The sequence below is a fragment of the Marmota flaviventris genome, chromosome 2 (assembly GCF_047511675.1).
Source record: "Marmota flaviventris isolate mMarFla1 chromosome 2, mMarFla1.hap1, whole genome shotgun sequence".
Taxonomy (NCBI): domain Eukaryota; kingdom Metazoa; phylum Chordata; class Mammalia; order Rodentia; family Sciuridae; genus Marmota; species Marmota flaviventris.
Window position 1 is genome coordinate 32214373 of NC_092499.1, and position 24413 is coordinate 32238785.

The 24413-nt window shown below is 36.5% G+C and overlaps 1 protein-coding gene across 2 annotated transcripts; it reads left to right on the top strand.

Annotated features, from left to right (window-relative positions):
* Nucleotides 1–1281: 1281 nt before the first annotated feature.
* On the top strand, nucleotides 1282–24135 carry Med6 (mediator complex subunit 6). Of its 2 annotated transcripts, XM_027931554.2 has the most exons (8): nucleotides 1282–1367; nucleotides 7929–8088; nucleotides 9372–9463; nucleotides 11294–11376; nucleotides 11967–12075; nucleotides 14844–14959; nucleotides 22969–22996; nucleotides 23725–24135. In XM_027931554.2, the coding sequence occupies exons 1-8, from the start codon at nucleotides 1346–1348 to the stop codon at nucleotides 23853–23855; spliced, it is 741 nt and encodes a 246-aa protein (XP_027787355.1). In that variant the 5' UTR covers nucleotides 1282–1345; the 3' UTR covers nucleotides 23856–24135. The 2 variants fall into 2 exon arrangements, with proteins under 2 accessions (XP_027787355.1, XP_071463816.1); XM_071607715.1 differs by lacking the exon at nucleotides 14844–14959.
* Nucleotides 24136–24413: the final 278 nt, after the last annotated feature.

Consider the following 24413-nt stretch of genomic DNA (forward strand, 5'->3'; position numbering starts at 1 on the left):
AAATTGAGACATTCATTTATATAGCATTGTTTCCATAACCTATGCATGTTATATTTGATATATGTAGATATTCGAAGCAAAATATATTGTAGATATAGTGTCTTTCACTGACTGAAACTTAAAGTATTTTAGCAGTAACAGCAAGAACATAATGAATCTTGAGTTTATAATGTGAGTTGGTAGAAAATTAAGGCTCTGCATAGTTTCTGAATAAATGTGTTTCGAGAAATAAAAAAAAAATATTTAAAAAAAATTGAATTCACCGTCTATTAGGTAGAAAATCCCAATTAAATTCATGGGCCTCTCTTTGGGTTATGAAGGATCTTTCACAATCCCTGTTTTGAAGATATAGGCACTCATCCCAGATCCCTCCTTCAGATTTTGGGATCCTCTTCTCAGTCTCTGTGCCTTTTGCATCTCCATCATTTTGCTTTCACAGAGCCACACTGGAGCTTGAGTCTTTTCGGAGGCTTTCCTCATACCACAGAATATTTCCCTGTCTGAAATCTTGCGACCTGTTTCAGGAAACTTGAAACACAGGCATTGTACCATTGCTCTGGGTATTCCTTCTTAATCTTAATGGTTGACTTCCGGCCCTGTGGTTTTGGTCTCAGATTGGTTTAGGGGGTTTAGTCACATAAAAGCCGACGATTCTCAAATCCTAAATCCAGTACCAGCTCCATATTTGGAGCATGGTTAAAAAGAGAACGTCCAGTAGCTCTTAAATCTAATAGCTCATTGGATATATGTCAGGAGCTTTTGAAACTAGAGTGGCTCCCACTTCTAACTCTGCAGCATCAGAATTTGTCTTTTTGACAGTCATGGGAGATCAAGAGTAAATTTTCGAATTTCTCGCTGATGAACCTGGGGCTGGCCCCGCTTCAACCTCCTTTTCCATGAAAGTCTCCCAATTATTTTTCCAGTAGTCAGTCCCCCCTTCTTGGTCTCCTTCCTTTGGCCTTGCCCTCACCTTCCAGTTTGTCGCTGCTGCAGCTGCCTGCCAGCCTTTAGGCGCCCTTTACCCGGCCTGCTCCCGGCTCCCAGCCCCGCCCCTCAGTTCCCGGTCCCCTCCGACCGCCGGCTCCTACCTAACCTTCTACCGCCCCTTACTCTCGGCTCGAGGCTACCACCACTGAGCCACGCCCCCTTCCTCCCAGCCCGGCTCCCACCTTCCAACCCCGCCTATCTCCTGGCCTAGTCGCTGCTTTGCCCTCTCTTCTCGGCTTCGCGCTCCTAGTCTTATGTCCCTCCTCACCATCCGTAAAATATTCAACCCTCACATTTTGTCGTAACAGTTCTTACGCTTACTCTGCGCCGGAAGGAGCGTTAGAGTGCTTTTGCTAGTATGGCGGCGGTGGATATCCGAGGTGATTTATCCCGTTATACTTTTTTTCCCTGATTGTGGACTGATTTGGGGGTTTGTAGCTCGCGGGGAAAGTTTAGATTCCTTGGTCAGGTCCCTCAGGTTCTTTTGGATCATTTTTATGGACGACCCAAGGCTCTAATCTGGCGAAAAGATAACAAGAGTTTTCCCTCAGTTCTTGACGAGTCTCTTAAAAGCGTTGAAGGGGAGGAATTTGAAGCAACCGTAGGCTTTGAGCCTTCAGAACTGCTGTACTGTTCTACACTTCTATCTCTGCAGCAATACTGGGGCTGTTATATCGGGGCGAAGAGGTGGCCTCTGGGCAGAGGGGAATGGTATAATCAGCCGACTTGATATGATTGATATCTTGGGGGCTTGTCCTGAGGTCACCTTATTTTCCCCCCAGTTCTTTTTATTGGTGCATTATAATTGTACATAATGGTGGGATTTGTTGTTACATATTCGTTATGCACAGATTATAACAATATAATTTGGCTAATATGACTCCTCGACACTTCCTCCTGCCTCCCCGCCTCTTACTCTCTTGTTAACTTCCTCTGTTCTACTGATCTCCCGATTTTCATGAGATTCTCTCCCCTCTTTTCCCTTTTCCTCTTTTGCTTCCACATATGAGAGAGAACATACGACCCCTTCACCTTATTTGGCTTAACATGATGATATTTAGTTCCATCTATTTTCCTGCAAATGACATAATTTTATTTTTCTTTATGTGCCGGGGTCCTGTCCTAGTGGGGTCCAGGGAGTCCTGAAGGATGAGTGGCGTCGGCGAAAAGATGAGACAGGAGTCGTTCCATTGGAGCAATCTCCAGAGAGAGAGCTCTAATGCAGCTTTCTCTGGGTCATCTTTTATTACAATTTTTCTCATCATTATAGATTCAGAATAAGTCATTGATTATATAATTTAAAACTTTGCCAAGACATGACATTTCCTTAACCATGATTGGGAGTACAAGAAAAATGTAACATTAATTTACATTTTTCCAGGATATGATCTTTAGTTATTTAATTATTAAAAGTACAGAATCATTAATAAAATACGTCACTAATTTACATTTTTCAGATTTTCCCAAGATTTACTATTTTCCCCAAGATATGCTATTTTCTTATTAACTAATGCCAAACTACGCAACCAGACTCTAAGTCTCCTAACCAATCATTAACCTTTAAGTTTAAAGTACACTTGTACTTTATCTAAAATTCCCATCTAAAGAAGTCCCCTTAAATCTTATACTTAAAACATCCTAAAGTTTATAAATCATTTTTTAAAACATATCAGAAACCCATACAACTAAAAACTTAAGAATTTCTAAACTTAAGAATCTAAATAAAATAATATTTCTATCATTATTCTGAAACTGTGTCTTATAAAGCTATTTTAATTCCTAAATTTATTCTCATAAAACTGGTTGAGCTGCTTTCTCAAAGAGTTTCTTTGTTTCTCAGTCAAGGTGCACTAGTTCTCATATCTTTATAATCTTTCTCAATAGAAAGTAAGTTCTAAACATCAATCCACTTTTCACCAATATTAACTGTGCTCATCATAAATCCTTATGTAAAGTAAAAAAAGGTTTATAAAAAGAGAAGAATATATCTTTATATGTTTTAACTTTCCTAAGTGTATAATATAACTTTCTTTAATCAAAAATGAGACTACATGTGGTGAGCTTTGTAAAATAAGCATAATTAGGTTTTCTAAGAGGCCAGAAATATGGGTTTGGGTTCTAGTTGATATAATCAATGTGATGCCTAAAATTCTCATGACCTTTCAGAGGATGATTGTTGTCCATTATCAGATTTGTCCTCAATGTACTGAGATAGAAGAACAGCCTTCTACTTTGTCCTTGATATGCTGAGGGGTAGTAGAACAGCCTCCAAGGCATGAACTACCTGTTATTTTTCAGCCATCTGAAATTTAATTTGTTTGGCATTTAACATGCTCATGCCTCCTGTCAGGAACATAAGCATGAAAATGAAAAGTCCCAGTTACATTTAAAAAAAAAAAAAGGGTCTCATGGTTTTGGTTTCCCACCAACCAGCGCGGCTTTGCCAGCATTCATCCTCACTGTGACCCTGACAAGACAGTGGGAGAGCCACTTTGCCAGCTCTTTTTCTCACTGTGACCCTGTCAAGACAGTGAGTGGGGGATCGCCTTCACCATTTATGGCTGAATAAAACTCCACTGTGTATACAAACCACGTTTTCTTTATGCATTTATCTATCGACGGACATATAGCATGGTTCTAGAGTTTATAGCTATTATGAATTGTGCTGCTATGACATGGGTATGCGTGTAGCACTATAGTAGAATGACTTTAACTCTTTAGAATAAAACTATCCAGGAGTGGTATAGCTGGGTCATTTGGTGGTTCCCTGTCTAGTGTTTTCAGGAATCTCCGTACTGATTTTTATAGTGGTTGTACTAATTTACAGTCCCACCAACAGTATAAATGTGTCCCTTTTCCTCCACATACTCTCCAGCATTTATTATTTGTATTCTTGATGACTGCCCTTCTGACTGGTGTGAAGTTAAATCTCAATGTAATTTTGATTTACATTTCCCAAATTGCTAATGAGATTGAACATTTTCTCATATATTTGTTGGCCATTTATATTTCTTTTGAGAAATTTTTATTTGCCCATTTAGTAATTTTTTTTTTTTTTGGTGTTGAGGTCTTTATATATTCTAGATGTTAATCCTCTATCAGAAAAGTAGCTAGAAAAGACTTTCCCATTCTGTAGGTTCTCTATTAACATTCATAATTGTTTCTTTTGCTGTGAAAGTGTTTTAATTTGACACCATCCCACTTATTAACTCTTAGCATTATTTTTCCTATGGGAAAGTTGTTGCCTGTTCCTGTATGCTGAGTTATTGACCCTGTGTTTTCTTCTAGAAGCGGCATGGTTTCTGGTCTACTTCCTAGGTCTTTGATCCATTTTGGGTTGATTTTTGTGCTTGGTGAGAGATAAGGGTTTAGTCTTATTCTTCTACATATGGATAACCAGATTTCCCAGCACCATTTGTTAAAATGACTGTCTTTTCTCTCATGTACATTTTTTGTTGGGCCACTTTATTCTTTAGGTCATACCCCATGTGTGTCTGGATGGGAAGTGTTTCTGTGGTAAATTTTATTTTTGGGTTTGTAATACCTTCCATTGAACACCCACTAGTTATTGAGGGCAGGGTTGTTTCTTTTTCACAGCTGAACAGTAGAGGCATTCAAATATTTGTTCTATTAGTGAGTAAACATATGGAGATGTGACCTCTTAATTGCTTCCTTGATCTTCGGTAGCAGGAAGACTTTTTTTTTTTTGGTTTATACTTGATTTTTGAAATGTTTGTGAGGCTGAGAGGCGCCTTTTTCTATGTTAATCAAATTGAAGTCTAGAAGACTTACTGATAGTTCTTTAGTGATCGTCAGCATTTCTGGATCATGTTTTTTACCTGTTTGTCTTTCATTGTAAGTGATCATTTCAAATGCCTACTTTGGTTACTTTCAGTTTGTTAGAATGCTGTACTTGAGCTATGTCAAAAGGCTGTTTTGCTGATGAGAGAAACATTTATTCCATACGACTATATTCAGATGTTTGGCTTTTGTGATGTTTTACTTTTTATTTAGATTTGTTAGGGTCATAGTAAAGGCTCTAAGATAGAAGTGTATCGTGTATTAGAGGAACAGCAAGAAGGTTGGTATAGCTAGGGGTGAAATAGAGATGATGTGGGAAGGAGATTGGATTAGAGGGGTGTCAGACTGGGGTAAGGTCTTTGGCTTTTCCTCTGAGTGAAATGGAGAGTCATGGAAGGGTTTCACTAGAGGGATGACTTGTTCTAACGACTTCTTCTTTTTTTTTCTTTCTCCTAAAAGAAATCACTTTGGCTGTTGAAAGCATTGAAGGAGGTCAAGAGTAGAATTAGAGAAATCCGTTAGTAGGCCACTTCTGCAATATGTGGCAATTAGGAGGTAGTTTTAAAGTAGAGTGTAACAATGAAGGTAGTAAGAAGTGGTTGCAGTCTTTATAAGGCTGTAGTCACAGATACTTTCCAAGTAGAAATAGATAATTATGTGGTTTTCTAGCTGTAGCCCATATTCTTAATATCAGCCATTTTGAAGATAAACATTCTTGAATATTGGAGTCTGTGTTAATGAGTTGAAAAAGATGTATGCTTACTAAAGCACATCATACTTGTCCTTGGCCCTCAGTCGTGAACTAATAAGCATTTGCTCATTACTGTGAATCAGGTCCTGTGAAAGTTGCTGATGAGTAAAAACTCAAAGAGTTTAATGGAAGCACATTTGTATTTCCAAGTTACAGGTATTAATAACAAAAACGTGCAAAAATTGCTGTTAAGGACAGAGAAAAAGCTGCCACCACCATCAACATATTTGAAATTTATTGGGCTATTACAGTGTGCTAAGTGTTTTACATATATAGTCTAGTATGTATAATTATAGATCCTACCTACCAACAATTATGGAGAATTAATAGGTAAGGATTTAAAATGATGAGAGCCTGGTAGAGAAGACAGTGGCAATGCTTAGAAAAGTAAAGACACACAAGAAACATTTTTAGGGAGAAAAAGAGACAATTTTCCTTGGAAATTAAAAGAAATGTGTAAGTAATTTTGTTATAAATAAACTTAATAATTGAACCATTGAATTTAAAGCTAATGATTATCCTAAATTGCCTTGCATTAGAAAAAACATCATTTTCAGAAAATGTTATTTCTTGTTCTGTTGTATATTTAGTTATGGCATGATATATTGATGATGAACATACTAATTATTTGGTCATCAGCATACTTCATCTGTTTGTCTCCACCTATGTTTTAGATCACACAAAGCATAGTTTACATTTTTACTTAAAATAAATATTTGAACTTTTTTTCATTTGATTTATTTTGCTCAGCATTGCTTGTCACCTTGAATTTCTTCTGACTTCTTTAAAGATACCAGAAGCAATTGCAATATAGGGGATGCTGAAGTTTTTCAACTAGTATTATATAGATTTTCTTTTTTTTTTTGGTACCAGGGATTGAACCCATGGGTACTTAACCACTGAGCCACATCTCCAGCCCTTTTTATATTTTATTTTGAGATAGGGTCTCACCGAGTTGCTTAGGGCTTCGCTAAGTTGCTGAGGCTGACTTTGAACTTGGGATCCTCCTGCCTCAGCCTCCAAGTGCTGGGATTACAGGTGTGTGCCACCATACCCAGGTTATATAGGTATTTTGATATTCACGATTTAGGCCTATTTATCATAGTCAGTAGACAATAAAAAGTCATTCATTCAAGGTGTCTATTTACTATGTCTTTTTAAAATTTAATTAATTCTACTCTGAAATATGAAACGATGTGATTATAAGAAGGGAATTTTACCTAATCATTTGCCCCCTAATTTTGACACATTATCATCTTGTCTATAATAATAGCTCCTAAACTTATTTGTTCCTATTGAGAGATCTCAAACTGTTGGCTGTGAATGTGTTTGAAATTTTTGAATTATATGCCAACAAATAAAAACTCAAAATTTACCTTTTGGAGGGGAGGGTATTGGAGGTTGAACCTGGGGGTGCTTTACCACTGAGCTGCATGCCCAGCCCTTTTTTTTTTTTTTTTTTTTCGTTTTTCACTTTGAGACAGGATCTAGGTTACCTAGGCCTCAAAACTTGTGATCCTCTTACCTCAGCATTCCGAGTAACTGGGATTACAGGGATATGCCACCATGCCTGGCAGGATTTCCAATTAAAATATATATATAGGGGCTGGGGATGTGGCTCAAGCAGTAGCACGCTCGCCTAGCATGCATGCGGCCCGGGTTCAAATCCTTAGCACCACATAGAAACAAAGATGTTATGTCTGCCGAAAACTAAAAAATAAATATTAAAAAATTCTCTCTCTCTCTCTCTCTTTTTAAAAAAATATATATTTTAGTTGTAGATGGTCACAATAACTTTTATTTATTTTTATGTAGTGTTGAGGAACAAATACAGGGCCTCACACATTCTAGGCAAGCACTCTATCACTGAGCTACAACCCCAGCCCCAGGATTTCCAATTTTTAAAAAGAACTTTCTGGATCTCTAATCTTAATATTCCCTCACTTAATCAAATTACTCTTTAAACATATTTTACATATTCATGTATATACTATGTAAAGTAAAAATATATTAAACATATGCATATATTTTCATACCTTCCTGTGTTCTTTGCTTGTACCTTTTCCTCCATGTGATTCTCTGTTCTTTAATATAAAAGAGCTAAAACCCACCTCCCCTCAATGAAAAATCTAGGTATTCCCTAGGTATTCTTATCCTTCCTTGGTGCTTTCAAATTATTCATACCCTAATTCTAATACTTAGATATTCTAACACTTTATTTTGTGTTGTCATTGTTTTCTTGCATATTTCTCTCTTCTGTTTAGTACATAGATTAGTATTCATGTTATTCTTTTATTCATGGTGCCTGCTATATTAGATGCATAAGGATGTCTCGGATTAGATTCTTCTGCTTTTCTAATTCTTTATTATTATTTTTTCCCCCCTGTAGATAATCTCCTGGGAATCTCTTGGGTTGACAGCTCTTGGATCCCCATTTTGAACAGTGGTAGTGTCCTGGATTACTTTTCAGAAAGAAGTAATCCTTTTTATGACAGGACATGTAATAATGAAGTGGTCAAAATGCAGAGGCTAACATTAGAACACCTGAAGTAAGTTATTTTAAGAAGGTAACATCTTTGCGGACTAGAGATTTTTGTAGTACACATTCTTTTAAGTTGTAGATCATGAAGTACAAGATTTGGTAAAGAAACTGAAATTTTGTGTGCGTTTGTTATAAATATGACATTCAAGGAAATTATTAGAAGTCTCTTGTAACTTATAACTCTTCTAAATAACATAATGTTTACTTAAAATAATAACAAGTTTAAATGTTGCTCTGAGTGTTTTTAGCAATGCAGCTTCTTCTCAATCATACAATTGTGATTATTGTCCCCTTTAAATCTAATTTAATGTTTTCTGGTTTGTAATAGGTTTTTCTCTGTATGACAAATAAAGAAAATATAATTTTAGTTAAACACAAGCAAGATTCTTTAGACTTAGGATGCAAAATAATCAAGAATTTATTGCTATTAAAACATTTCTGAAACTATATATAATAATTCTGCATTTGTCCCCAAAATACGGTGGGGGTAGGTTTTAGGAAATTAATTTCTATGGCATTTTGAATGGCTTTTTGTTGCAGGTCAAAAAAATGTGTTGGGGTGAGGATAAGATCTTTGGTGTTTTGGATAAAATGTACAGTTGGGTCTTCATGTTTATTTTTTATATATATTTATAGTTCTTGATTAGGAAGCACCATAGTATTTTGAATGCCTTTTTGAAAAAGATACTTTCAGCTCACTTTTCTGCCTGAATTACTCAGATTTAAATTCATGCTGATTTTTAAAAAAACATTTATTTTTAGTTTTTTTTTAAGTGGACACAGTATCTTTATTTTACGTTTATGTGGTGCTGAGGATCAAACTCAGTGCCTCAAGCACTCTACCACTGAGCCACAACCCCAGTCCCTTATGGTGATTTTTTGTAGAAAAATTTTGTTGCTTAAAAATAAATCTTGCCAGGTGTAGTGGCACATGCCTGTAGTCGGTCTTGGGATCAGGGCTGAGGCAGGAAGATTGCAATTTCAAAGCCAGCTTCAGCAACTTAGCAAGGCCCTAAGCAACTCAGTGAGACCCTGTCTCAAAAAATTAGAAAGGACTAGGGATGTGGCTCAGAGGTTAAGCACCCTTGCGTTCAATCCCTGGTACCAAAAACAAAACAAAACAATCTAACTTTATATCACCTCTCTGGAAAAGCAGCCAGTTCTATTTGACTGCCAGGTTTTAACATCAAACATAGGCAGTTTTAATCCTATTTAAAATGTTGCTGCACTTTTAGATTGTTCTACAAAATTGTAGGCATTCAGAGATCTCTGGGTTTCTCTCTGTTTTAGTCAGATGGTTGGAGTCGAGTATATCCTTTTACATGCTCAGGAGCCCATTCTTTTCATCATTCGGAAGCAACAGCGGCAGTCCCCTGCTCAAGGTAAGATATGTAAACTTCAGGCATTATTTTCTTTAAAAATACCATTATTTATTTCTTATTTTTTGGATTGAGTTCTGTTTGCTGAGTCCCCAGGATCACATAATTTTCAGTATGTTGCTAGGTAGACCCATCAGACTCAGCTTGTGATTGTACTCATGGCTAAGATTTGTTATGACTACACAGTCATAACATAAGAATATGAATATATATTCATATTATATATGAATATGTATATGTGTGTGTGTGTGTGTATATATATATATATAAATAAATAAACATAAATAAGAATGCACAACCAGATTAGTAATGAAAAAAGATAAGGGAGAGTCTATATGAATCTGTGTGCAAATTTTCTGTGCTTTCCCTCTTGTGAGGAACCACACTAAGTGTGCTCTCCATTCACCAGTGAGATGTAGTCACATGTTTGTGTCTGCTCAGAGAAACCCATTTGAGACTCTGGACCCAGAATATTTTTTTGAGGATTCATCAAATAGGCATCCTCTACAGAATTCCAGACTCCCAGAAGGAAATCAGGTGCCTGCATACTCACTGTACATTTTTTCTGAGTAGGCTGGTAAAGCAGGCATAACTCTCTTTTAGGAAATGTTTAAAAAGCCATGCTGGGGCTTTTGCAACATGCCCAAGGACCACTCTCCAAACACTAATAGAGTAAGAGGCCAGGTAGTGCTGTCTCAGCTATAACTCCCAATTAGATACCCTCATCAAGACATTTAGAAATAACTCTTAGTATTGATTTCAGAGAATGACTTGCTAAAGAGGTTGTGGTTCCAGAATCCAATTTATTTTCAAAATGCAGGCGTTACAGAGAATCAGAGAACCTTGGAAGAAAGTCAAGACCATATGAAAGAATTCAGAATATAGAAGCTGCATAGAATGGCATCTGGCTAAATAGCAGCTGTCATATTCCTTAGGACTCAGCCCTGGGGTAATCTTTTGCTTTGAAGGTTTTACTCCCAAAAGTTAGGTTGAATGACCAGAGCATCGGCAGTACTTGGAAACTTGTTAGAAATGCAATATGCCTACCAAATCAGCATCTCATTTTAAAGAGATCCAGATGCACATTAAACTGATTTAATGTGATTCAGATGTATTTATTTGACAAGCACTGCTGTTGTGTAAGAGTCGACATATTTTTTTCTGTGAAGAGCCAGAGAGTAAATTATTTTTTATTTTGTACTGGGGATTGAACCCAAGAGCGCTTTACCACTGAAATTACATCCTTGGCCTTTTTTATTTTGAGACAGAGTCTGAGTTGTCAAGGCTGGCCTTAAACTTAAAATCTTTCTGCCTCTGTCGCTTGAGTTGCTATGATTATAGGCCTATACTACCTGGCCAAGAGTAACTTCTTTAGGCTTTGTAGGCCTTAGACTCTGACAGATTTTCAACTTTTTTTTTTTTGAACTGGGGATTGAACTCAGGGGAACTCAACCAGTGAGCCACATCTCCATCCCTATTTTGTATTTTATTTAGAGATAGGCTCTCACTGAGTTGCTTAGCGCCTCGCTGTTGCTGAGGCTGGCTCTGAACTCATGGTAGTCCTGTTTCAGCCTCCTGAGCCACTGGGATCACAGGTATGCGCCACCACGCCCAGCCAGATTTGCAACTATTGCCAAAGCAGCCATAGGTAATATGTAATGAATGGTTATGTCTGTTTTCCAGTACCACTTTATTTACAAAAACAGGAATTGCCAAACCTTGCTTAAGATGCAATATGGCAAATGTCAAATTTTAGTTGTTCTTTTTTGTGAAAATCTAGCAGTTTGTGCTCATAGCTGGTTCATAAACATTTTTTTTTCCCTTATGCTTTAGTTATCCCACTAGCTGATTACTATATCATTGCTGGAGTGATCTATCAGGCACCAGACTTGGGATCAGTTATAAACTCCAGAGTGGTAAGTGTTCTTAACACAAAAGAAAACTTTCAGTTTAGCTGCCCTGTTTCTAAGAATCAAGTAGGAGCTCTTTTGTGTAAGTGGTATAAAGTACTATTGGAATGTCTTGAACATTGTTTACTTTAGGCCAAATCAATACTAATACACACAGTTGGCCTTCTGTATTCACAGTTTCACATCCATGGATTTAACCACTGTACAGTGAAAATACATTAAAAAAAAAAAAAGAAATACACCTGTGCTGAACACATACAGATTATTTTCTTGTCATTATTTCCCTAATAATACATTATAATAACTATTTTCATAACATTATAACATTCTGATAAGTATTCTAAAAATGAGTTAAAGTATATAGGAATGTGTATGTAGGTTATAATTCATTTTATATAAAGAATTTGAGTATATATGAATTTGGTATCTGAGAAGTCCTGGAACCAATACAGTATAGCTCCAGTTATATACTAATTTAATTAAGTTCTAAAAAGTACACAATTGCTATCTTTGCATATGTAACATTTTGTGACTATTTACTTTTGGAAATTTGGTTGACCTAGTAAGAAATTTAGAATTTGTTTTCTTATTACAAGCTTACTGCAGTGCATGGCATCCAGTCAGCTTTTGATGAAGCTATGTCATACTGTCGATATCATCCTTCTAAAGGATATTGGTGGCACTTCAAAGATCATGAAGAGCAAGGTACGTAGAACACCTAAGCCCTTCTAAAATGGTTTTTGAGCCTCTAAGGATGAAACTTTTTTTTTTTTTGTGTGGTACTAGGTTTGAACCCAGGTGTGTTCTACAACTGAGCTACATCCCTAGCCCTTTTTATTTTTATCTTGAGACAGGGTCTAAATTGCTGAAGCTGGTTTTGAACTTGTGATTCTCTAGCCTCAACCTTCAGAGTCTCTGGAAATACAGAAGCTGTTTTCTTTAGGATGATGACTATTAACGTTTTTCAGGTGTGCTTTACTTATAGGGTAGTGACATTGTTACAGTTGTGATTCATATACTACATGTGGTAATAAAAAGTTTCATATAGAAACATAATTTATTCTGATAGATAGCTGATAATCTTTGTGAAGGTGATTCAAGGTTTTGAAATATTTGGAGCATAAAGAGGAGAAACAGTGATGAAGAAAAGCAAAGATGTTTCCTACTTACCTAACTATTGAGTCATCTTGGAATTTGGAACCCTTTATCTTCCACTCTTCAAAGTGGGGAATAGAGGTGTTGCCTTTAGATCTCTATTTCCAGATGACCAGGCTGTTTTCTGATGATTCTATGTTATCATCTGTCATAGTATCAGGTTCCCTAGTTCCCATGGTTGCTTACCTATTACTGTTCTTGTGTTAGTCAGCTTTGTGTTGCTGTGACCAAAATACCGAACAAGAACAACTTACGGGAGGAAAACTTTATTTTTAGCTCACAGTTTTAGAGATTTAGGCCATGGTCAGCAGACTTCATTACTCCAGACCCAATGTGGGGCAGAATATTATGGCTGGAGGGCAGTAGCGGAGGATAATTGTTTACCTCATGGCTGCAGAGAAGCAAAGAGTGGAGAGGAGCTGCAAGGAAGATGAACCTTTCTAGAGTACTCCCTCAGTGACCCACCTCCTCAAGTCAAGTCCTATCAGCCTACAGTTAACACAAGGTTAGTCTACTCAAACTATGATGGACCAGTTAGGTTATAGCTTTCATAATCTAATCATTTTATCTCGGAATATTCCTGCATTAACCCAGGAGCTGTTGGGGACATCTCATATTCAAACTATAACACTTTTCCACCATATTTTACCAGGAAAACCTATTCCCAGAAATGTGTTTTTATATCTGGCTTTTCCTTCTCTGAGCATGACAACTCATAATACATTACTATGGGAAAGGTAGCCATTATATAGAATTCAGACCTTTGGAATGGTTTTCAGATATAGTTATTTTAATTCCTAATAGTAGCTGTAGGCAACAACATTTGATGTTGGAAAGTTTGTCTTAGTTGTCCCATGGGCTATTTTACCTTACCTTAAGAAAGTTTGGACTAATACTTATCTGGAATCCTTCATTAAGAGATAGTTCCCCAATATCCTTCCTGCTACCAGTGCAAATCTCATATGTGAATAACTTTACAATTTCTCTTTTAGGTTTTTTTTTTTTTCTCCTTGTTTTTGTGATCTGTTTTTGTTTTGTTCAGTGGATCACAGTCTTTATAGTTGAGCATGGTAACTTAAGTTTGTGAAACATGCTTATTCCATTTGCTGCTAGAAGATTTTTTGGAAAAAGATCACACAATATGCTAACAATATACAAAAACAATTTCAGACCAATAATCTGGATTGTAATTTAGGTAATTAAAGCTTAAAACAGTCTACCCATGTTTATATACTGAAACTGCGTATCTTTAAAAGATATGTATGCCAGCTTCTTAAGTTTTAGAATTGAACATCATTTGCTAGGCATGGTGATGAACTCCAGTAATCCTAGTTACTTGGAATACTGAGGCAGGAGGATAGCAAATTTAAGGTAAGCCTTGCCATCTTTGTAAGACCCTGTCTCAAAATGGAAAATTAAAAGGACTGGTATTATGGTTTGGATATCAGGTGTCCCCCAAAAGCTTACATAAAAGACAGTGCAAGAAGGTTCCAAGGAGAAATGATTGGATTTGAGAGTCTTAACCCAATCAAATTGATAGGGATTGAGTGGTAGGGTGAGGCTGGAGGAAGGGGGAATTGGGGTGTGGCTTTGGGATATACATTTGTATCTGGCAAGTGGAGAACTCTTTCTCTGCTTTCTGATCATCATGTGAGTTGCTTCCCCCTGCCACACTCTTCCACCATGATGTTCTGCATTATATCAAGCCCCCAGGAATGGAACCGGCCTTCTATGGACTAAGGCCTCTAACACTGTGAGCCCTCAAATAAACTGTTCCTCCTCTACAGTTTTGCTGGTCAGGTCCTTTAGTTACAGCAGCAATAAATAAGTACATACATATATACATACATACATACTGACTAAAACAACTGGGAATGCAGCTTAGAGGAAGAACACACCTGGGTTCAATATCCTCAGTATTTTTGCCAAAAAAGAAGAAAAATTCATTATTATGTGCTGTGTTTAGCATATATGGGGAATTGTGTTGGTATAGCAGCCATTGAAAATAATGATGTTTGAGCCTTGTGTGGTGGTGGATGCCTATAATCCCAGTCACTCAGGAGGCTGAGGCAGGAGGATCACAAGTTTCAGGGCAATCTCAGCAATTTAGCAAGGGCCTAAGCAACCTATTGAGCCTCTGTCTCAGAATAAAAAATAAAAAGGGTTGGGGATGGGTGAAGCAGTCCTGGGTTTAATCTCTAATACCCCTCCCCCACCACAACAATGAAGTTCAAATATTTCTAAGTGGGTCAAGATTTGTAAGATGACACAACAAACTGATTAGGCAATGTTTTGATTTGGATTTCATATTTTAATAGATAAAGTCAAGCCTAAAGCCAAAAGGAAAGAAGAACCAAGCTCTATTTTTCAGAGACAGCGTGTGGATGCTTTACTTGTAGATCTTAGACAGAAATTTCCACCCAAGTTTGTGCAGGTAATGACTATGTGTGGCTAATTTTAATTTGACATTTTTTTTTTGGTGACATACATGTTTATTTTAAATTGACAACTGTTTCAAGTATGACCTAAAATGACTGGTTTTCCTGAGTAGTTAAAAAATTACCTCTGAATCAAAGGGAAGGTATCAGAAGACTAAATGGAAGAAATGAATAAAAGGAGTTGTGTTCCTTACTAAATCTTGCAAACTATGAGGCTGGCATGTAGATAATACTCTAATTCAAAAAGTGACAAAATTAGAATATAAAACTCATATTCTTTTCACTCTACAAGCTGACTTTCTAGCCTGTTATAGTAGATATTAAGCTCCTTAAATGATGGAATTCTTTTGTAACAAAAAATAATAGGTGGGGCATGGTGGTGCACACTTGTAATCCCAGCAGCTTGGGAGGCTGAGACAGGAGGATTTTGAGTTCAAAGCCATCCTCAGAAAAAGCAAAGTGCAGGACTGGAGTTGTGGCTCAGTGGTATAGCGCTTGCCTAGCATGTGTGAGGCCCTGGGTTCGATCCTCAGCACCATATAAAGATAAATAAATAAAGGTATTGTGTCCATCTACAACTGAAAACAAACAAACAAACAAAAAAGTGTTAGGGCTAGGGTTGTGGCTTAGTGACAGAGTGCTTGCCTAGCATGTGTGAGGCCCTTGGTTCGATTCTCAGCACCATATAGAAATAAATAAATTAAAGGTTCACCACCAACTAAAAAAATATTAAAAAAAAAAAATAAAGCCAGGTGCTAAGCAACTCAGTGAGATCCTGTCTCTAACTGAAATACAAAATAGGGCTGGGGATGTGGCTCAGTGGTTGAGTGCCCCTGAGTTCAATCCTTGATATTCCCCCCAAACTAATAGAACGTTTGTGATAGAGGGTTTGGTCTAGTAAAGGGGTAAGTGGGAATACTAATTGAGTTATACCATATTGGTATTTAAGTTATATGAATTCCACAGTGTGGTATATATATTACTATTGTGGTCACAATAGTAAACCCATCTGCCGTCCCACTAAATGAACTTTTAAAATGAAGTGGTTAAGAGATGGATTATATGAATATGTCATTTTCATGGTTAGTCTTTGTTCTTATGGAACTTTATAGGATTGTGTATATCTACGATAGTGTATACTGTTGTTCCTTGAAGCTATTTAAAGGATTTTCAAAGGTAGTTTTAAATTAAATGAAGTGTTTCATACTATGGGATGACTTTAGAGTAGATCTCCCCTTCCTCTTTTGCAGACCTTTTATAGTGAGAAACATGTGTTATTGGAATGGTTATGTGGTAGTGAAGGGAGCAGAGGAGCGATCCTCAGCACCACACAAATAATAAAATAAAGGTATTGTGCCCATCTACAACTAAAACAGTATATATATTAAAAAGAAATTTAAAATTACAGATATAACTTGCATTTGTAACTCATTTCTTTTGATCTAATTAGTTATACATGACACTAGAATATATTTTGATACATCATACGTAAATGTAGTATAACTTCTCATTCATCTGGTTTACAGATGTAAAGTTACACAGGTCATGTAATCATATGTGCACATAGGGTAATAGTGTCCAATTTATTCTATCAATCCTACCCTTGTGCCCCCTTCCCTCCCTTCACTCCTCTCTATCTAGTCCAAAATACCTCTATTTCCCCTGCTCCCCCTTATTGTGAATTAACATCTATATAACAGAGAAATATTCAGCTTTTGGTTCTTTGGGTGGTTTTGCTTAGTATGATATTCTCCAGTTCTATCCATTTACTGGCAAATGCCATAATTTCATTCTTCTTTAAAGATGAATACTATTCTGTTGTGCATATATTCCACAATTTCTTTAACCATTCATCTGTTGAAAGGCACCTAGATTGGTTTCATAGTTTAGCTATTGTGAATTGAGCTGCTGTAAACACTGATGTTTCACTCATTTCTTTTGAGTAATGCTGATCTAAAAAATAGTAATAGAAAAACAGAAAGGTGAAGAGTATTAGTAAACATGTGCTGAGAAATTGAAAAATGCTTTGAGGAAGAAAGGGAATAATAATGGAAGATGAGACATCAAAAATGAAGGTCAAATTGAGAATGATTTTGTATGCCATGCAAAGAAATTTGGGTTTATTCCTGAAGAACAGGATTCACTATTTTAAACCTATAACTCATTACCACCTCCATAAACATAGCAGGCTTCCAGCTGCATTCAGAGGTACTTGAAGTATTAAAATAATAGCTATTATCATTGGAGATAAGTCAAATCAGTGTTAAATATTGTGTGTGTGTGTATACATATGCAAACACACATATATACGTTTATATACACAAATACATATTGATAGTTCTGTACATCAAAGTCAGAGCCTTGTGTATACATGCACTCTAACTCAGTTACATCCCAAGCCCTTTAATGTATACATTTTAAGTGCATACTCCAAAGTACTAGTGTATTAGAATATTTCTCTTCCCTATCTTCAAGGTCACTTTTAGTGACCAGCTAATATTCCTATTACTTACGGCAATAGATACCTAATGGAATTTTTAAAAGTAGTTACAGGAGAGTAATATATAGTAGTCCCCGTATATATGATTTTGCTTTCTGCAGTTTCAGCTATTTCAACCATGGTCTGAAAATATTAAGTGGAAAATTATACAAATAAATAATTTGCAAGTTTTAAATTGCATCCTGTGCTGAGTAGTGTGATGAAATCTTATGCCATTCTGCTGTGTCCCTCCTGGTAAATGATCATTCCTTTGTCCAGTAGATACACACTGTGTGTGCTACTTACCCATTAGTCACTTAGTAGCTGACTTGGTTATCAGTTGTTTCATCACAGTGCTTGTGTTAATGTAACCCTTATTTTACTTAATGTCTCCAAAGCACAAGAATAGTTATGCTGATAGTTTGCATATACTAAAGTAAGCTGTAAAGTGCTTACTTCAAGCGAAAAGATAAAAGTTCTCAACTTAAAGATAATTATATGCTGTGATTGCTAAGATGTATGGTAATAATGGATCTTCTATCTGTGATAATGTGAGGAAGGAAAAGAGAAATTTATGTTAGATTTGCTGTCAAAACAACTGTAATTAAAACAGCAGTGTTTAAGTGCTTAATTAAGATGCAAAAGCCATTAAATTTGTAAGTGGAACATTAGAACACTAAACACATTCTGATGAACATTGTGTTGCACAAGAAAGCACTGAGTCTATATGAAGACTTCAGCAAAGGATCTCCTGAAATTAGTGATACTTAGCCATTTACTGGAAGTAAGGGATGTTTACACAGATTTAGGAATTTGGATTAAAGAATATAAAAATTATTGGAGAGGCTGTTTGCTAATGAAGAACTTGATTACAGCAGTATTTAACCTGATTTAAGGAGACATATCATGAGAAGGCCAATAGTAGTCTAATACTTTGTTAAATTGTTTATGTCATTCACCTCACTTCATATAATATAGGCATCATCTCACATCAAAGAATTGTGAGTATGGTACAGTAAGGTTTTTAGAAAGAAGCCACATTCATGTAACTTTTATTATAATATATTGTTTTAATTGTTCTATTTTATTATTACTTATTGTTGTTAATCTCTTATTAAGTTAAACTTTATCATAGGTATTTGTAGGGAAAACATAGTATATATAGGTTTGGTACTACTATAGTTTCAGGCACCCACTGAGGTTCTTGGCAAGTATTTCCTCCAAGGATAAGAGGATGATCATCTTCACTTTGTATTATAGAAAGATAACTAATAACAATGTAGGGGATGCTTAGGAGGCTGAAGTTTGGAGTCAGGGAATTTAGATTGAAGAAAGTCTAAATTTATTCTGTGGACATGGGATAGAGAAGAGACAGATTCAAGAGATATTTCAGTTAGGATAACTTAAATTTGGAGGGTGGGTTTGGTAAGATTGGCATTAAAGATGATTCTGGTGTTTGAGGCCTAGAATTAGACTAGGTATTGCTTGTTAACCAGAATTCAGAATATAGGAAAAACAGTAGATTTTTGTTGAAATATAGTTGTTAGGATTTTGTTGACATTGAATAACCTTCAGAATATTCAGCAACTTCTGTGTTTGGGTTCTGAGGTACTCTGATGAGTGAATACTCTATTTTTCTGGCTGAGAGTCCTGCCTTGAATCATTTATGCTATTCTGTCCTGATGAGCTAGACATAGACTTAGCTCTTCAAACAAAAAAAACATAATCTTATAGAACATGAAAATTTCAAAAATATACAAAAATAGAATAATGAAAAGCAAGGAACTGGGGATATTGCTCAGTGGTAGAGTGTTTGCCTAGCATGCATGAGGCCTTGGCTTCAATCCCTGGTACCATAAAAAAAGGTGGGGGGGGGGATAGAAATTCCCATGTACCTATTGCCTTGCTTCAACATTTATCAAACATGGTTCATTTTTTTCCACTTCTTCCCAGTTATTTTCAAGCAAACTCCAGTCCTCATATTATTTCAGTAAGTTATTTACATTACATTTTTCTTTTAAAAGGTTTGACAGCATACACACTATGTTGTCATTTTCTTGAACCCCACATTTCTTTTAACTATGCAGGGGTCAATGGCTAACTCCCCCCAAAAGAATATGTAACAAAAATAGGAAAATGATGGCTATCTCTAGAACTACCAAAAACTTTCTTGCTTAAACCTAGAGATGCAAATAATCCTAGGACCACTTTTAGCTCATTTGAACTCCTGTTTACCCACAGTGTTGCCTCAAATAACTCACTCGCAGGTCAGCATGAGCAAAGAAAAACAAGCAGAAGAAGCAGAAGAAAAAAATTCTCCTTTATTTTATACAGCAGTCTTTTTATAGTATTGTGAACAAAGAAGGCAGCCTTCCAACAGCAATAAATCAGGTCTTTAGGCTAGCTAAACATAGTATACAGAAGTAACTTTCTAATCAGAAGTGACTTGCTTAATGGCTTAATCTACTCTTGGGCCAGAGCATTCTGAGCTCTGCTCTTTGTTAAGAATAGATAAAAATTTTCTTAGCATCCTCCTAGCTCACTTGACAGAACATCCCGTTTTCGGGAAAGCCCTGCCAAGGACAGCAAACATCTCGTTTTCAAGCATTTTTGCTGTTACCTTATCTAAACCTGATGGAACATCCCTTTTGCGGGCAGGCTCCATCAAAGACAGCAAACATCTTGTGTGCAAGTATGCTTGCCATTACCTTATCTAGACCTTGACAGAACATCCCATTTGCAGGCAGGCTCCATCAAGGACAGTAAGCATTATGTTTTCAAGCTCGCAGTCACATCTGATTCTCTACACAGTGTCTTTTCTAAAATACTTGTAGCTCAGAATTTAACTTCTCCTTATCCATTGTTTTTAACAGCTGGGTTTCTGGTACCCAGGGATATTGATTTATCAGGGGGTGAACAGGAGAATATTGAAGCCTGGACTGCTTCTTTGCTGTCTCCTTTTTCTGAATTTGAATTATTGTTATTGCTGGAGTTAGAATAGTACTGAATATATTTTCAGTAATTTTTTTGAGAGTCTGCTAGAACACAATAGGATCTTACTTCATTGAGGTTTATCCCAAGTCCTCATTACATTTGATAAGAAAGGCACTCCCATCTTTTTTGCTCACCTCAACATATTCTTCTAGTTTGTCCAGCAGTATTCACTAGAAAACATTAGTCAGTGTAAGTTGGGTGAATAATGATGTTATTTCAATGTCTTGTAGTGTTCAGATGCTTCAGAGTAGCTATATGAAAATTTTCCCATCTCAATTTTTTTCACTCCTTTCAGTGTCACTCTAAACATTTCCTTCTATACATTTAAAGTGATAAAAATTATTTTTTCCCCAAAGTACTTGAGACATGTTTAAGTCTTCATATATTCACAAGATAGGTGATATGTGGCTGTGTGTGGGATTCCTCTGCTCACTCCCTTATTTTGGAGATTTGCTAGAATGATTCACAGGACTTGTCATATAGTTGTATTCAATGGCTGATATTTATTACTGTGATATGGTAAGGATATACAGCCAGATCACAAAGGAAAAAGACATAGGTAGAGTGTATAGGATTCCATGTATAGGCTTCCTTGTACTTTTTCCTTCCCATGAGAGGTTATGCAAAATGTACTCCTTTTTCAACAATAAAAATGCAGCAAAATGTATATTTCTGCCCTGGGAAATCCATTAGAGACTCAGCACCTGAGGTTTTTTTGTTGTTTTGTGGTAGGGAAGGAGATGGGTTCAGCATGGACATTCCCTTTGTATAGCACATACCAAAATTCCACAGTTTCTGAAGGAAAGTAGATATTCAGCATAAATTACATTATACAAATAGTCTAGGCACAGCCAGCTACTGTTAACAGGTAGAGGATGGTGGGAACTGCCTCAGTCTGGCTGGGCACAAATGCCACAGTCTGGCTGGGCACACAATCACGAGCCACCACACAGCTTGTAGATTCAAACAGCAACTCTTTATTCCCGAACTCACACCAGCCGTCTACAATCACGTTCTGGGGAAATCCACGTTCTCTGGGCTTCTATCTCCAAAATATACTGTCTGAATCCCGTGAGAACTCAAGGGGAACTCAGGCAGCAAGATACGCCCTATTCCCAGCAGGAATAATCTTAAACCTTAAACCTGGAACCTAAACCAGGAACGCCCTAATCCGCCTTGGTCCTTGAACAAGGTCACCTACATTCAATGTCACTGCAACATGGGGTACGCTGGCAAGGAAATTGTCATACCTACTTGGCTAATGGCTCCCAGCAGGGAACCCTCCCAAAATTAAAGTTCCTAGATATACTAGCCAAGGGCCAACCTTGCAAATCAGGGTTTTCTCAGGATGGCAGTTTCAGGCTTTCCATAGTAACCCTTTTCTGCATAGTGAGTAAAAATATAGAGCTCAGCTTTTGGTTTTGTCGAGTGTAGATGTTCACAGTATTTTCCATTGGAGTGGGCATTTTGGTAGTTGACATCATGAATCTAGAGCATGTGACACCAGAATATGAGTCATGGGAATAGGTAGGAGGATATCTAAATTCAGAAAGAAATCTGGAAAACAGATGAAGGTATTAACTTTAGAAATGAAGAAATTATTTTTTTCTTTTGAGATACTTTAAATGTGTATGTGCACGTGCATGTGTGAATGAAAGGTGTAAGTTTGCAAGGAGATTGGAAGTAGTGTTGGCACTTTATTGTTTTGACATTTTGCTTTTAAACATAGGATGTAAGTGTCACTGGCTTAGAGGGAGTAGTAAGCTGTGAGCCTTGAAGAGGAAGAAGGTATTTTAGAGCATTTAATTTGTGTGATTGGACAATGGAGCCTAATCAAGTTAAAGCATTTCTTGTTCCTGACCTCTGATGTCCCCATCACTTTTCCCTGCACTTCAGTTGTTTTTGTTTTTGTTTTGGTACTGGGGATTGAGCCCAGGGGTGCTTAATCTGTAAGCCACATCCCTAACCCTTTTATATATTTTATTTAGAGACAGGCAGGGTCTTGCTGAGTTGCTTAGGCCCTTGCTATGCACTTTGATTTTTTAATGGATCACTTGCTGCATGCCTTACGCTCATAGGAAAATACCTCTTTTCTCTCCTTAGTTCCCATGCTTGCATCCAAACTTTATTCTTCTTATAGTTTATGTCCTCCAAGCAAATAAGCCTCTGGAGTCTTGAAGTCTCCATTATTTTTCTCATTGGATTCTACTTAACTACTATTGTAAAACATTGTAACCTGCAAGTGGAAGCAGAGGGCTTTGTTAGATGTTCAAGGGTTTTTATGGTTGTTTTATTCTGTTTTAGTTTTATATTTGTCTTTTCTGGAATGGGGTATTCTCGAGAAGTAGAAAATGACAGATTTATTTTTTATGGAACACGAACAGCAATATTTCTTCATGAAATCATTTATAATGCAAATTTGGATGGAGGTGTCATTTTATTAAGATTTGTAAAGTCAAGAAGAAAACCTTGCTAACCTTACTATTCTGTTTCTTCTTTCTTTTCTCCCCTTCCCTGTTTTTTAAATTATAGCAAAAGTCTGGAGAAAAGCCTGTTCCAGGTATGGGTCATCTGATACTCTTACTAAACTTGAAACAGACCAAACAACGTGTTTAATGCATGTGAGATGTGCCATGGTTATTTTTTCTTAGACTCTCCCATTGTAGTTTTTCACTCCTAACCTTTAAGATCTGCTGAATTGCCAGTAGATATTGTATCTGTGATAGCAATACTAGTATTTAAAAGATGAATTAAGTGGAAGGAGTAGATATTGAGGAGGTATGAAGAAGTTGAGGTTATTTGAGGTGGTTTTTTCACTGAAAACAGGAATTAAACTATCAGTGGAACTGATGGAATAATTATGTATCTTAATTATATCTCATACATACATGATATCTGATTTAAATGCCATGTATTCTTCTCTAGTTTTGTACATTTCCTTGAGTTAATAATAGGTTATTAGGTTTATAACTGGAGCTTATTCAGTACAGCTGCCTGAGGAAACAGGTAAATGTGGAAATTGAGATATGCAGTTAAAAGTGAATTTGAGGACTGGGGTTGTGGCTCAGGGGTAGAGTGCTTGTCTGGCATGTGTGAGGTACTGGGTTCAATTCTCAGCACCACATCAAAATAAATGAAAAATAAACATTGTGTTAATCTACAACTAAAGAAAATATTTTTTAATAAAGTGAATTTGAAAGAGTGTTCATATTAACCATTGTCTAAATTTATCTCATTCTTTCATCTTCATTCCTCTAAAAAAAAAAAAAATCTGCATTTGATGTCCAGTGGATCAAACAAAGAAAGAGGCAGAACCTATACCAGAAACTGTAAAATCAGAGGAGAAGGAAACCACAAAGAATGTCCAACAGACAGTGACCACAAAAGGTCCCCCTGAGAAACGGATGAGACTTCAATGAGAATTGGACAAAAGGGAAGCTTGCAAGACTCCTCTTATCAATTATTATACCTCAGTACTATGGTAGGCTCTTGAGCTTTAAGATACTTGGTCCACAGCTCTCTGATTGGTGTGGAATGTACTTGTTTAAGAAAGGATGTTATCCCCATCTTGCTTTCTATATGACTATTTCCTAAGTATCTTTTGTAACCTTTTATGATCTGGACTTAAGCAGCCTGCTTACTCTCATGTGTACTGGAGTATACACCTTTAAAGACAAAATAAAGGTATTTGTTTGTTCATGGCTTTTTCCTTCTTAGCTATTTGTGAAAATTTTCAGCTGCACTTTTGAGGACATAAAGGATTAATGTTAAATTTTCTTGTATTAGTTGCATATTCCTCAGTATTAAAGTAATTTGGGAGATAAAAGAAAGGAAAAATTTAATTGATATCGTCATACTATAGCTGCTACAAGAGTCTTCTGAATTTTGACTCCTTTCTCTATACATAGATAACTTTTTAAACCAGTTTGTAATTATTCTGTTCATATATTTACTTTATCATGTTATTATGCCTGTTC

Coding starts and splice junctions, on each gene's coding strand:
- Med6 (XM_027931554.2), top strand. CDS start 1,346: ATGGCGGCGGTGGATATCCGAG. Junction 11,377..11,966: donor CAGTTATAAACTCCAGAGTG/GTAAGTGTTCTT, acceptor TCTTATTACAAG/CTTACTGCAGTGCATGGCAT. Junction 14,960..22,968: donor TTCCACCCAAGTTTGTGCAG/GTAATGACTATG, acceptor TTTAAATTATAG/CAAAAGTCTGGAGAAAAGCC.